The sequence below is a fragment of the Trachymyrmex cornetzi genome, unplaced genomic scaffold (genome assembly GCF_001594075.2).
Source record: "Trachymyrmex cornetzi isolate Tcor2-1 unplaced genomic scaffold, Tcor1.1 scaffold361, whole genome shotgun sequence".
In the NCBI taxonomy this organism is placed as follows: Eukaryota; Metazoa; Arthropoda; class Insecta; order Hymenoptera; family Formicidae; genus Trachymyrmex; species Trachymyrmex cornetzi.
Genome location: NW_017298332.1, coordinates 1,286,998 through 1,301,111, shown reverse-complemented (window position 1 = coordinate 1,301,111; position 14,114 = coordinate 1,286,998). Strand labels below are relative to the sequence as shown.

At 38.2% G+C, this 14,114-nt stretch overlaps 1 protein-coding gene across 1 annotated transcript; it reads left to right on the top strand.

The window, feature by feature from the left end:
* Positions 1–1,815: 1,815 nt before the first annotated feature.
* On the top strand, positions 1,816–3,165 carry LOC108763480 (uncharacterized). Its single transcript, XM_018511124.1, has one exon. The coding sequence runs from the start codon at positions 1,816–1,818 to the stop codon at positions 3,163–3,165; it is 1,350 nt and encodes a 449-aa protein (XP_018366626.1).
* The last annotated feature ends 10,949 nt before the right edge of the window (positions 3,166–14,114 follow it).

Sequence of the window (14,114 nt, the reverse complement as noted above, 5' to 3'; positions counted from 1 at the left end):
ATCAAATAAACATTTTTTGAAGTTCCTGTTATTTCTTATTAAATAGCATCCTTACATATTTCATATGCGCGTTTTTTAAACGATTTTCTTTGGCGTAGTCGTACCTTCATCTGTAGACCTGCGTCGTCTGCCGAATGTCCAATATAGCCGCGAGTCGGCTATAAAAAAGGAGTGGAGATCGGGGGTGCGGGCGTTAAAAATATTCAAGATCGTTTGTCAGGCTGAATTACAGTTCCCGGTCGTATCCTCTCCCCGCCGTCATCTTTACCACCCTGTTCGCCACCCTGGTAGAGCGGGATTCTGCGGTACGCGTTGCGCAACGCGGAGAGGGTAAGGCAGTCGGTCGGAGAGGAAGGGGATGGCAAGAGCCCACGACGACAACGGCGACGACGACGGCGGCAACGACGACGACGACGACGACGACGGCGATCCCAGGCACATGTGTCGAACCTGAAATATGTAGGCGTGGTCTGGACGGTGCTAGCAGACGCGTCCCGACGAGCGAATATGTTCACCCCGTTGCTACGCTCCACCCCCGTATAACGCTGCAGACACTGCTATTGGCCAGTGCCACCCTCGTCGCGCCTCCACCTGCCACACTCGCGCTACCCTACGCGACAGCTACCCCTAAATACGGGGGATGCGCGAACAGCACTCTCATTTTAACGCGAACCACCGATACGGCACCGAGTGTTCGCCACTTTAGTGTGCCCCGGACTGTGACACCAGATCGGTGGGTCCGTTAGGGGTTGTTATAGTTTTGCTCTTTGTGGCTTATTTCGGACTCGCATGCTTGCGAAAATCGGTTTCGGCAAAATAACCTTGTGAGAAAAAGTGCAATCTGATGTTTTAAAGAAGATCGAAGAAGATCCATTCTGAGGTATGGGAAATGTGGTCCAACTAGTGTAGTTTACAGACCGCGTAATTAGAAGAAAGACACTTATCATCGTAATCCGGTAAGTACTATTCATACTGTTACTTATGTGATATATAAAGAGATAATAATGGAACAAATAAAGTTACAAAAATTTTTTAATATTTAATTTTCAAAATCTTGTTTTTTTAAAAGCTTTTTTTATTGTTTAAGATGGTACTTAACTTGCTTAACTTGTAGATAGTTGATTAATTGTCGTATTATTGTTCTTATTTATACATTAATAATATTTAATTTTTATGGAATTAATTTGAGAGAGAAATACGAAATAATTATTTAAAAAGATATCATCAAAATAAATTATATATCATATCAATCGTAAAAAAAATAAATGTTTCCAATTAAAAAAATAAATAATTCCAATTATATGATTAACGTGATTTTATACTAGAATTTTTCGCCTAGTTGCCTTGCTATAAACAAAAGAAGTTTCTGAAATTAAAACTTTTTAGTTGATTTTATACAAATTACAGATCATAATCTATAATAAAAGTTTACCAATATTTTTCTGAAATAAGATTTAATTGTAGCATGTTTTGATTAATATATATATACATATATATATACGTTTAAAGTATTGTATTTTTATTACTTGCATCATTTTAATTTTGATAATGACAATTGTAAGAATATCTTTTCAAAAACATATCTTGCTAGATGTGAAGTGTTTTTTACGTTACGTGTAAATAAGAACAAGCATCGTCTTAACTTCTCAACTATCTCGACGACCAACCTAGCTCTGATTCATGCCTCTCGAATGTAGGACATCTGGGCCGAGTGTATCGAATTTTGGTCAATCAATCACTCCACGTCGCTGCGACATTAGCACTCACTGTCCACTTATTGTCATTGTCGTAGGTCAATCATCCGGAGCGAGCAGGATGACAATGGAAGATCGCACGGGTGGCATCGACCGTGCCACCCCCGCTACCTCGACGCCGGCCACGACGGTACTGACGTCGACATGCCCTTCGTCCATCAGCGACGTCACGCCTGATGCTTCGTATCCCCTTCAACGAGCTAGCAAGCGCTCCTTCGATGTCGCTTTCCTCGTGGCACCCGACGAGAACCTGGCCCGTCGACAAAACGAAAAATTGCGACTGGTAACCGGCCGAAAAGATCGTCTGCGAGACGATATCTCCATCGACAACGTTCTGGATACTGACAGGCTGCCGCAGAATCTTACCATCAAGCACTACGATAACGATTCTGGCGGTTCAGATCGAAGAAGATTGCTGCATTGCACGGAGAATTCGCTAAGTCCACCATATGTATCGCCTAGAACCTTGACGCCAACTTTACCGGGGCTTTCCCCAGATTCTGACGGAAGGAGATACGCGCCGACCGGTGGTCGGCTTCAGAAGACTCCGAGTCCGCCTACATTCGTTAGCCATCATCAGTCTATGCTCACTTGTCCTGAATCGACGGATTCTTCGGTCTTAGCCTGCACGAAGGTTTACGAAACTGGCATCTCCTGCGTAACTGACCGTCATGGAGAATCCCGTAGTGCTTTCACGAAGGTAAATCTAGTCGGGCAACGGAACGGCTTCAACGATGACAGCCAAGCATCGCCGAGGTCGTCAATATCTCCGGATGATCGCGCGAGTTATCAGAGCAGCGTCAGTCCACCGGTAGTGTCGTTGCCCAGTGCAACGAGCTACAAATATGCACCATTTCCCACCAAGATGGCGTATCCCTTTTTGACTATGGGAGCAGAGACTGGTCAGTCGGGACTGTTGGAGAACCTGAAAATCCCGCAGATCGCTCAACCGCCCAAGGTGCCTAGTCCAAAGGTACCCGCTTTTCGACCGGATCTTCCGCCAGTCTATCCCAACCTTCCCTATAATCCCATCTCCGTATTTCCACCGATGGCGGACGCTCTCGCCAGGCCAAGATTTCTGGCTACGGCTGCCGGGGTGGCCGGTCTCTTACCACCGTCGTTTGCCGCCTTGGCTTTACCGGCGCAGAACGTCTGCGCCAAGTGCAACCTGTCGTTCCGTATGACTTCCGACTTAGTCTATCATATGCGCTCTCACCACAAGAGTGAGAGTTCGACCGAGGCAGCGAGGAGGAGGAGAGAGGAAAAGCTCAGATGTCCCGTTTGTGATGAGAGCTTTCGCGAGAGGCATCATCTCACTAGACATATGACCGCCCATCAAGATAAGGAGAGCGATGGCATCGTTGACCAGGTTGAAATCAAGAGGAGGACTACTGCTGTTCACAGTAAGTGACGACGAAAACTGCCGATCGAGGATGATATTCTAACAGCTGGCTATTCTTTCGAGAACTAAATTAGTACGTAACGAGAAATAGCAGGTTATGGGATTTGTGATAACAGTTAAATTTATCATTACGTCTTATTAGATTGAGTAAGAAATTAAAACATCGCTCATTGCAAAAAAGAATGTTCAAACTACGTATCAGAAGTACATACAAAAATATTATCATGCTGTCAGTAATTTCGGTTGAACGAATATTTGTGCATCTTTCTAATTGTGAAAATGTTTAATGTATGGATTGACATAAGTATTGTTTTATTTATTTAAATAATAGAATAGATTTATAATTAAAAAATTTATTACCTCTATAATATATACCAATAATACATTTTTACTAGGAAAAACCTATTTGAAATTGAACAAGGAACTCAAAGATGGAAGGCCGCTCCTTGAATTTACGGCGCGCGGCATTCTGTATTATAAATGTACTATTGCGGCATTCACATTGTATACGTGCATAATAAGAAAATTTTAATGTCTATATAGAAAAATTAATATCTATGGATACGTCGATCCATATACACGATTGCTCTAATATAATTCATAAACTGTGACGAAGTCATTCCCTGTTTAGTCAATATTAGGTAGGAACAATTTGTAAATAAATTTAATTGTTTAAGTAAGTTTAAATAAGAATTATCTGTAAAGGAATAGAGAGGGGGGAGAGAGAGGGAGAGAGAGAGGAAATGAATGAATGAGAGTGAGTGAATGAATGAAAGAGATTGATAATTGAATTGATCAGTTGAAATATAAAAATCTATAATTTTTAGAAAATGGAAGAACTATTAAAATACGTATTTTTTAGGAACTTTTTGTGTAAATAAGAAATCATCTTTTAAATATCATTTTATTCATTTTTATACGTGAAAAATATAACTTTGTTTAATGAAAAATTTATTTTTGTATTTTTTGAGAAGAAGGTAGAAATAAACAGAAGTAAATAATAATTTAAGACTGAGATATAATTTTGATCTTCTCCAGAAAAATATATAAAAATTTAAAAATATGATGAGCTATAATTAGTATTTGTATTTATATTATTATGTATATAAAATTCTAAAATATTTATAAACGTTTAGAATTTTCTATTATTTAAACTTTTTTTATAAACGTACAGATATTATGTGTTATATACCGTTGTTATACTTGAGTACAATGTATGTAATATTTTTATTTTTTCTTTCATTTAAATTGTCGAAATTTTATAAATTTAAAAACATATTGAAAACTGTTTGAGAACAATTTAATTTGTTTAGAATAAAAGATTTAACCTGAAAACACGTAGTTCTGGACACAAAATTGTAGTAATAAAATATCTTAAAATCATGCATATTTGGGGAAAAGCAGCGTGCTAAAATTGTCAGAGATTAAAATAATCGCGGTCGTATTTCGATATACTCGCAAATTACATACGGTCCATTCGAACGACTCCATTTCCACAATGTAGAAAGTAAAATATTTGCCGCGTATTTACAGCAGCAGACAGGTGAAACGGGTAGTGCGAATGTGGCGATAGTAGCAGGGGGCGGTCGGGGGTGCGGAAGGGTTGCGCGTGTTGCGGTGGGTGGTGCAAGCGTGTAAAGCGCATTTCGGCCGTGTGTACGGAGGTGAGGGCGGCGTGGTAATAAATAGATCGTAAACCGTAACCCGCGTCACACACAAACCGTCGGAGCGCGCATAATGGTAGGAAACAATGAATGCCGTAATCGGAAACAGTGCCGGTTTGTTATCTGCCATTTACACTCCATTTAACTTCAAACGGCGAATCGGCCTGCGCGCATTCGCGTTTTAAATACAGCCCGGTTTCCAACCGCTGCCGAGAACCGCCCCCACCATCGTTCTCCACCCCCGTCGCACTTCCACTGACGGTATGCGGCTTAACATAGGGTTAAGCCGTCGCCGAGTGGCTTAATATTGTCCGAAAATTACGTGAATTATCGCCTCGGTGTTTCCCAATGTTACTGGAAGAATTGAATCCGTATAGGAATAACACAACTTTAATCCATAAAGTACTTGTAAAGAATAAAAACAAATGTTATTATTTCTGATCGGATTATTAATTATTAAGTTTTAGTTGATATTGCGATTCGGTATAATAGAATTTTGAATAGAATTATTCATAAGAATTTCGAGGAGAAAGGCGTATCATTAGTACGACCTATGCAGTATTCTGTACAGCAATAATCACAGTAGCGTGTAAATACATGTAGTAAAACTTTTAATACAAGAGAGAATGTGTTTATAAATTATAGGATTATAAGTAAGATGGATGTATCAATATCGCGATTAAGAAAGAAAGAAAGAAATTCAAATATAGACATTTAATGAACGATTCGATATTACATTCTACAATTGTCAGAAATATTATCAGAAATAATGTTGACAGAAATATTAACTAAGATATCGCAACGTGTGTGTGTACGAAGTTGTTTTAAGATTAAGTGTAATATATAAGTCTGTATAGTAAATTACTAATCTCTCTTTATTATAGAGATATCAACGTTTTGTTTCGTTTCATAAGAATTGATTTATCCAGATATCATGTTGTATTACTTCGTTGTAAATATCACTTTGTACATAAGCACTGTATGTAATCTAGCTCGTTGTTAATTAATAAAAGAATATCCGTGACAATTAAAACCATATGCAATATTTCATATCCTCTTAATTTATTATCTGTCGAGAGAGGTTTAGTTCATTAGATTATCATTATACATATTTATGAATAAAATATTAATTGAAATTTATATTTATTACGGGGGTATGTATTTCTATTTCTATCTTTATCTGTATATTAAAGGTGTGATAAAAAATTTACGTACGAAACACATATGTAAAATACTTTTTATAATTTTTTTTAAATAAAAGAATTATTTTTAACTGATTTTGTTGAGCACACATGATACGAGTTTACAACGACTTCCCAGAAATAGAATCGATCTTGCTTTTTACCTACTTCATGGACGTCGCCCGTCCTTCTCTTGTCTTCTCGGTGCTAAATCATCAAAAGCCGATTACGCGGCAATAGATTAATTTCTGGCCACTCAGAGACCTCTCCCTGACATCCGATTCGTGGGTACCGGATCGATTATTATTTCGTCCTACGTTCTAGTAAAATACGTTCAAGTATAATGTATATGAATCGTCAAACAATCTTTTATAAATTTATTTTTAAGATCTGTAATACTAAGAATCTTTAATTATAGGAGCTATTTATGCTTCAAATTTTTTAAAACTTTTTAATCGATTTTACAATATTTAAATTAATTAAGATATATATAATTTCCATTATTTATTCTAGTACACTTGAAACTGAACTTAAGAAATCATTGTGACTATAATTGTTAATTAACAAATTATATTCAGATAACATTGCACATTGACACTTATTGAATTGTGTCGTTTTCACGCAGGCGTGAGCAAAAGATATCTCGTAAACTCTTTCACAACTGGCTCTTGCCTCTCTCTCTTGAGAGAAAGTCATTGCGAAATCCCCTAAACGGGTAACGTTAAGCTCGTCGAAACCGCGGCCAATACGACAAACAATCTCTTACCGCCCTCGTTCCGGCTTAAGCTCGCCCCTTCACCACCCCCGAAGTAAGTGTACTTACCCTCTGCCCGAGGTCCATAAAGATAAATAACATGGAGCACCCGGACCTTGTAGTTGTATCCCTTACAGACCGATGAAGGGACCCTTGAGGACTCTCATCATCCCTTCGTTCTTTTCATCATCCTTCTTTTTCTTTCTTGTACTATCTATCGGCAAAAGTCTCTTTCTACTTTTCTCTACTTATCCTTTTTTATTTTGGCTTATTTTTATTTTGACTCATTTTTCTTTTGACTTTGATTTTTTTAGATTAACAAGTATTTTTTATAGTCTTAACAAACATAGATACTCAAATTTCATTTTTAAAATGTTCGACTTTATTTAACGATTGTTCAGTTTCTATTTCTAGAAGATAAAGTTTATAAAAATAAAAATTAGTAAATTAAAAAAATTATTTGAAAAGCAAGAATAAATTGATGAAACAAAAGCGTTACGAAATCGGGGCCCCCTTTTCATTTAAATCGAGCACCCTGTATCTGTCTTCCTCCCGCACGATCGGTCCACCGCTCTTCCCACCCTTGTTAGCGATACTTCCCGTGGAGAATTGCGCGCATGCTTGTTCTGTCAGTGAAATAATGACAATGTCATAGCCCGGGCCCGATTCGCCACGGCACCCTTGCCACGTGGGCGACGATTGGACGCGGATATGCTAATATGGCGTCCGTTCCGAGACATTAAGTTCTCGGTTTACCGATTCTCGCCAGACGAGCCGCGTCTTGACGTCCACATCACCTTCCACCATTGTGCCTTCAATCATGGGATACGCATTTTCTTCGGGCATTCCATGAGGTCTTCACAAGGGAACACATGAGTCATTGCTCACTCCATAGAATTTGATCTTTTTTGAAATTAGAGTTGTTTTTACAATTCAGCTGTTACAAAATTCTAAAAAATTGAGTTTTTTATATATGTATAAAAATAAAAAAATTTTTGAAATTAGAGTTGTTTTTACAATTCAGCTGTTACAAAATTCTAAAAAATTGATTTTTTTATATATGTATAAAAATGAAAAAATGTTTTAATAATCGGATTAATTGTATTGTTTAAATATTGTACAATATTGACATATAAATACTTTACTGCTTATCTTTATTTATTGTACACTGAGAGAAAAATGTCGAAGTATTGTGAAGCAAATGTTACTTACGAAATTTGATTGTGATGACGAAATATACATTTCTGTGAAATATATCTTATTAATTGCAAAAAATAAAATAGATGACTCTCTCTCTCTCTCTCTCTCTCTCTCTCTCTCTTTGCTAGGAATAAAATTTTATTTTACCCGTATTTAAAGAAATATTTATTTCAGTGAAATAAATATATTTCTCACAAATATATATATATATATATTTTTAGGCATCGTTTTCTCAGTGTAGTTTTCGATATGATTTCTCAACTTTTAACTAATACACAAACACAACGATTTCATATTGTACTTCTAATCGAATTTCGCGTCGCTTTTTGAGCTAAGTACTTGTCTGTCCTTTATCGTCGGCCACCCGGATTTTCGTTTGGTCACGGTCTTCCGGTATGATTATGTAACTTGACTGCGAACACGCAGCTTACATCGGTCTCACGATACAGCCGGTTACAGTGTTTCAATGTCAATCAGGCGTCGCTAAACGATTTCGCTCACGCAAGCTAGCACTTTTCTAGGGCATATGTTGCGATTCGCTTGTGAAACTTCGCACGTATATTGGGTACGGTTAATAACGCCTGAGATCTTCATATTGTACTTCTAATCAAAACATCTGTTGTTATTTTCTTTCCTCTTAATTTGAAAAACAAAAGATTTAAGAAATTTGACAAGATCTTTTCTGAGAAATTGTTTTCCCTGTTCGATCGGTTTCGGTGTTTCAAAAAACACACATGTTTAGAAATTAATTTAAAATACTTGCTAGATATAATTAAGAACGTAATAGATATTCTCTATATTTTTCTTCTTTAGATACACAGGATTGGGAAATAACTCGTTACTGTAACAAAGTATATATATTTTACATATATATATTACAGTTATAGTTTAGACTTTTTAGTAACTGTAACTTAACTTTGTTTATTTTCATCTATAATAGTAACTTAATTACATTTTTGTAACCAGTAACTAATTTAATAGTTACTTTTATAGTTACTTTATATTAAACTTATTCATTAACATATGGGCTAACAAAAGTATGAAGTATTCAAATATTGCTCCTATAATTTTGATTCCAAATGTATATATTATAATAATATTTATAAACAATATAGCACACAACAATCGAATGTTTAATATAATAGGTAAAATAATTTAGTAATGTTAGAAATGTATAATTCTGTATTTAAATTAATATTAAGACAACAATGTAAAGAATTATAAAAATCAACTAAAGAGTAACAATTCGTTATTTTTTAAGTAACTATGATTATAACGTATTACTTTTCAGAATCGGTAACTTGTTATAATGATAACAAATTACTATTTGAAAGAGAAAACATACTCAATTACTTTTACAAGGTATTTCTTAATTCTTCTTATATGCGTAATTCGGTTAGTTTCGGACCAAACGTATATATGTATTATATGTATAGAAATTGATTGAAAATATTTACATTTGATATTAAGAATATAATGGATATTCTCATATTTTTCTCTCTTCTTTATATATTTAATTACGATCAAAAGAATATTATTTTACTCGCTGGATGGATTTCCGGTCCTGGCGGGTTTCCGCCGTGCTTGACTGTTCTCGAAGCGCAATGGGCGATCGAAGCTCGCGAGGCAACCTTGAAACGTTGAAGCGGCGAGCTGTCTCGGCTTATTTACGACGTACGTATGATGAAAAACGGAAGCGAGCTCCGGTGCGATCGTGCGGCCGCTCGGAGCGGATCGTCCCGGCGCGGCGAGGGATGAAAGGGGTGAAAGGGCCTGCTTTCTCTTCTGCCGGAGCACCTTGATTTACTGTCGACGATATTTTCTCGTTGGCGCTAGTTGGCGCCTACCGCACCACCGCGCCCGACAATGGCGGGCTCGCTTGACATTTTGTTTCGAATTATTGCCCGCGCTCGCGCGGCCGGTCCTTTCTATTTCGCCGCTCCAACCGCTCCTCCACCAAGCGCGACAATGCTCTATTTTATTCTGCTCTATTTTTATTCTGTTTTGCCTGTTTGCGTTTTTTTTTGTCGCGTTTATTTTTCGGCAGCCGCTCGCTCTTTGTTGCGCCGTCGCGGGACGTCGACGCGTATCCGCCTGAATTTCGCGGCTCTCGTGGCACAGATTTATCATCGCAATTACGCCAGGAATAGTTGCACGAACGATCTTCTAGGCGTTAAGAATAAGTGCGCAAATAAGGCTCAACTATGCATAGATATGTGTGTAGATCTATGATCAAATGATAAACATACTAACCGGCGTATGAAAGTTATATTCCGATAATAATAAAATTATCATTTTTTTGGTATACACGAGCATCTTTCATGACTGAACTCCCATCTAGAAAAATCAGAGATGAAATCTGCTTACTATAAATATATAAGAAAAGTCTGTCTTAAATCTTTAATCGAGGGGGTAACCACTTAATGTAATCGTGGGACAGAGTCCTCGAAATCATTATAAAATTCATATGAAATTTCTATGTATAATCCGATAATTACGTATGCAACCACGATAAATCATTGTATAATATTAAATAAGTTTGTATATTTTACCAAACGACTTCATATGTAGCGAAAAAAATTATTTGTAATCAGACGAAATTATATGATGTCATGTAATCTGTGGGACAATATTTCAGCTAGTGGTTATCCCCTCGTCTTTAATTTTCTTTTGGTGAGTCGCATTATTTAACTTCTTTTTTCATATTTATTGCGATTTTTAGAAAATCCAACGCATTTATCGCGAATCAATAACAATTTTTTTAAGTATTAATTTTTTTCTGACTCTTTTAATTAATCTTATAATTTAAAGTGGTTTCTTTATGTGATTTTTTTGTAAAAACAAGTTGAAATCTTTCTTCATTTGAAAAAATGTTACATTCTCTGAAATATGCGTGGAGAAGATACGAAAGAATTTTGAAAAATAGTGGTATATTAGTAAATTAATATATTATTAAAATCATTCTCTATAAATATAAATTATTCTTTATAATTGTATATACTTGCACTTTTCGAGGAAAATATAAACTTGTGATCAACTTTCGCGTAATTTTTCTTTTTATACCGGAATATATATTCATGTGTGTGTGTGTGTTTAATTAGCAGCCGGCATGGCACGAATTCCTAATCTGTGAAGATCCATTCTTGCGAATAATAACGGAAAGTTATTAAAGAGAGTTAATAAAGAGAACGGCATTTCCTCTCTCTCTGTCTTTCTGCCATTGGATCATTCGACAATGGAAAAAAGACTTTCGACCCTGCTTAAATATGTCCGACCACAAAGCAATAAAATATCTTTATCTTACTCGTGCCATTACCCCCTTGATTCGGAGGGTTCCAATTTACATTCCTATCGGGGGGCTTCGGCAAGATAAGTCCATTTAAATAAATTAGTAATGCTATCTCCCGCGGCGGAGACGTAAAGCTGTGGAGGGGGCGGATTAAATAGTATTTTATCAATTTTCACTGCGATTCGTTACGCGATGTGACGCCGCTCTCTATTCAAAATCTCGTTTTGATCGCGTGTTTTCGCGCGTTACGCAACGATGAATCATGTTGTCTGAAAAGTGTTTAGGGTGACCGCATTGTTACCATTGCGATCAAAGGTCGCAAAAAATGATGCAACGGAAACACTGGTTCCTTTGATGTATTCCATTAAACGTTAAAAAATTATTTTTTAAACGGTTTAAAGGACCAAATTTTTCTTCGTTGTGTACGTGTGTTGTGTGTAATGGATAATAAATCTGTATTAACGAAAAAGCAACCAACAGTTTACGTATTTAAAATACAATATCGTCAACATTCCGTATTTTTAGTAAAATCAGAAAAAATGCATCGTGCAAGAAAAAGGTCGCTAGAAGGCGGAAACGAGAGAGAGAAAGAGAGAGAGTGCAGAGGCAGGACACACGTTTAATTTTTCAAAACGGACCGCACGGCGAACCTTTTCGCGGGCCGTGACGCCCATCTCTACACGCAATTGCCTTTCCCTCCGTGTGTTGGCGTGTGTGTTGGTAGGACAATATAATGGGGCATAACAACGGCGTTAACACGCAGTGGCCGACCCCGGACACGACCCGCGACCCACCCCGGATGAAATACACCTCTGATAATTACTAGAAATTAATGCGGCAGCCTTACACATACCGCCCATTGTGAGCGAACGGCGCGCGAGTTTACGCGACCTTGTATTTACCTGCGTTAGGGACGGTAATCGCCACGATTCTAACACCAGATTAGCGAGGCTCGCACGTATGAATTATCTCTGCTCGCCAACGGAAAGACGGAACGCGCTGGTAAAATAAAGAAAGGAAAAAGAAAATACAAAATAAATAATGCAATTTTAAGCTTCTTCGTTATATATTTGGAAACTTGAACACGCGTTTAAATGAGACGCGTTCTAAAATGCTCGAATGGAATAATTCTATTTGAAATAAATAATGATTTTTCAACGATAAGGTTAATACTTATTAAAAGATATTGAAAATAATATTTATGCGACGCGAGATCATACAATATCTAATCAATTAAAATTATATCTTTTCATTTAGATAAAAGATAGAATTATTTAATATTTTGTGAGTCGATTATTAGTACATCTATATCTGTAATTGAGAATTGATGAAAAAGTATGATTGGGAAAGAAAAAGTGCAATAAGGACGACAGAGAGAAGATCGTAAAATCAGCAAATTAAAATCAGTGCCGACAACGAAGCCGGATGGACCATCCGTCGTTGAACGCGGCGAGGGGGATGGTTTTGTACAGGAGGGCACAGGGGGACGCGGACGGGGACGGGATGTATTAAAGCTGCGGCCGGAACCATAGCGGAGTAGATAGTTTAATGTGAATTTATTGCGATCGAGATATCGCGCCGGCCAGAAAGCGGAGTCGCGTGCTACGCGCGCGCCGTCGAGCCGATAGCCGGCCACGGTAATGCCCGCGATGGTTGGTCCATTGTGAGCGGCTTCAAACTGGCCCCAAATCGCTCGAAATGAGAGCGGGCGGGCGACGAGGCAGTGAGACATCGAGGGGAGACGCCAGGCGTCCATTTTTAAAACGGGGAGACGCTATCGCGGTATCGAAGAGCACGGCACGTGCGGCGTCTCCCCGGGGGGTTACCCCGCGATTTGTCTTCGACAGATTTTCTGCCGCGACAAATTTGCGCGCGTTGGTGAACACCCGAACAATACAAAAGCCCGAAAACCATCCAAAGGATGTCGGAAAGATCGCTGCCCGTTGTTGGCGGACTTATTCAAGTTAGTCAATAACTGTAAAATTGACAATCAGTTAAATTTTTCAGAGGGTTGTCAAAAACAAGAGTGTGTGCTTTATTGTCGTTAATAAAAGACGAGACATAATTTTTAAATTTTAACAATATTTTTCTACACAGAATGACTCTCACGAATAAATTTGTGGTTAACTTTTTCATTAAATAATCAACGCAATTAACTAATTGTAACTTTTTGTCGATATCATAGTTAAAACTACGTAGTGATTTAGAAAGAAATGATTTGCCGTGAAATTTGGTTCAATGATTAGTAAATTTAATGTGAAGAAATTAGGCGACAGTTATTACTGTCGCTCTGAAAAGTTTAGTTAATTTTCCTAGAAGATATCTCTAATCTCTAGGAAATCGCGATTATTCTTTAACCGGAAGCACGACTTTACTCCCAGCGACGATTCTTGAAAGCTCCAGGCTTTCATGACTCGCGATTCCGCCTCACCGGCGCCTTTTCCGCCTTTCGCGTTTCTTGGATCCGCAAGTGTCTTCTTCAAATGCGACCGCGCTGGACGTGGTCCCGTGATCGTATATCACATTACTTTAATTCATATGGTAATTCACGCGGCTGAGCCGCTATGCCGGTTCACCGAAAACTTTCGGGACAATGCGAGGGACAATGCCGGAGGGGGGTGTGTGTCGGCGGGGGTGACAAGGGGGCACCGGGCACACAGAGGTGGCTGCGGAGGGTACCGACGGGGCCACTGGAAGCGGAGGAAGCGGGGGGAGGATTCGACAGTGCGAATGCGATATTGAATTCGCCCCCTGGCGACGTGCCTGTTATCGACAATGTCCGACCGCTGGACCGGAAGCCATTTGCTCGCTCTGTGACGAAATTTATGAAAGTTTCCAACGCTCTCGTGGTGGACAATTGTCGATGGGAG

Excerpts from the sequence above, each read along its gene's own strand:
- LOC108763480 (XM_018511124.1), top strand. The coding sequence starts at position 1,816 with ATGACAATGGAAGATCGCACGGGTGGCATCGACCGTGCCACCCCCGCT.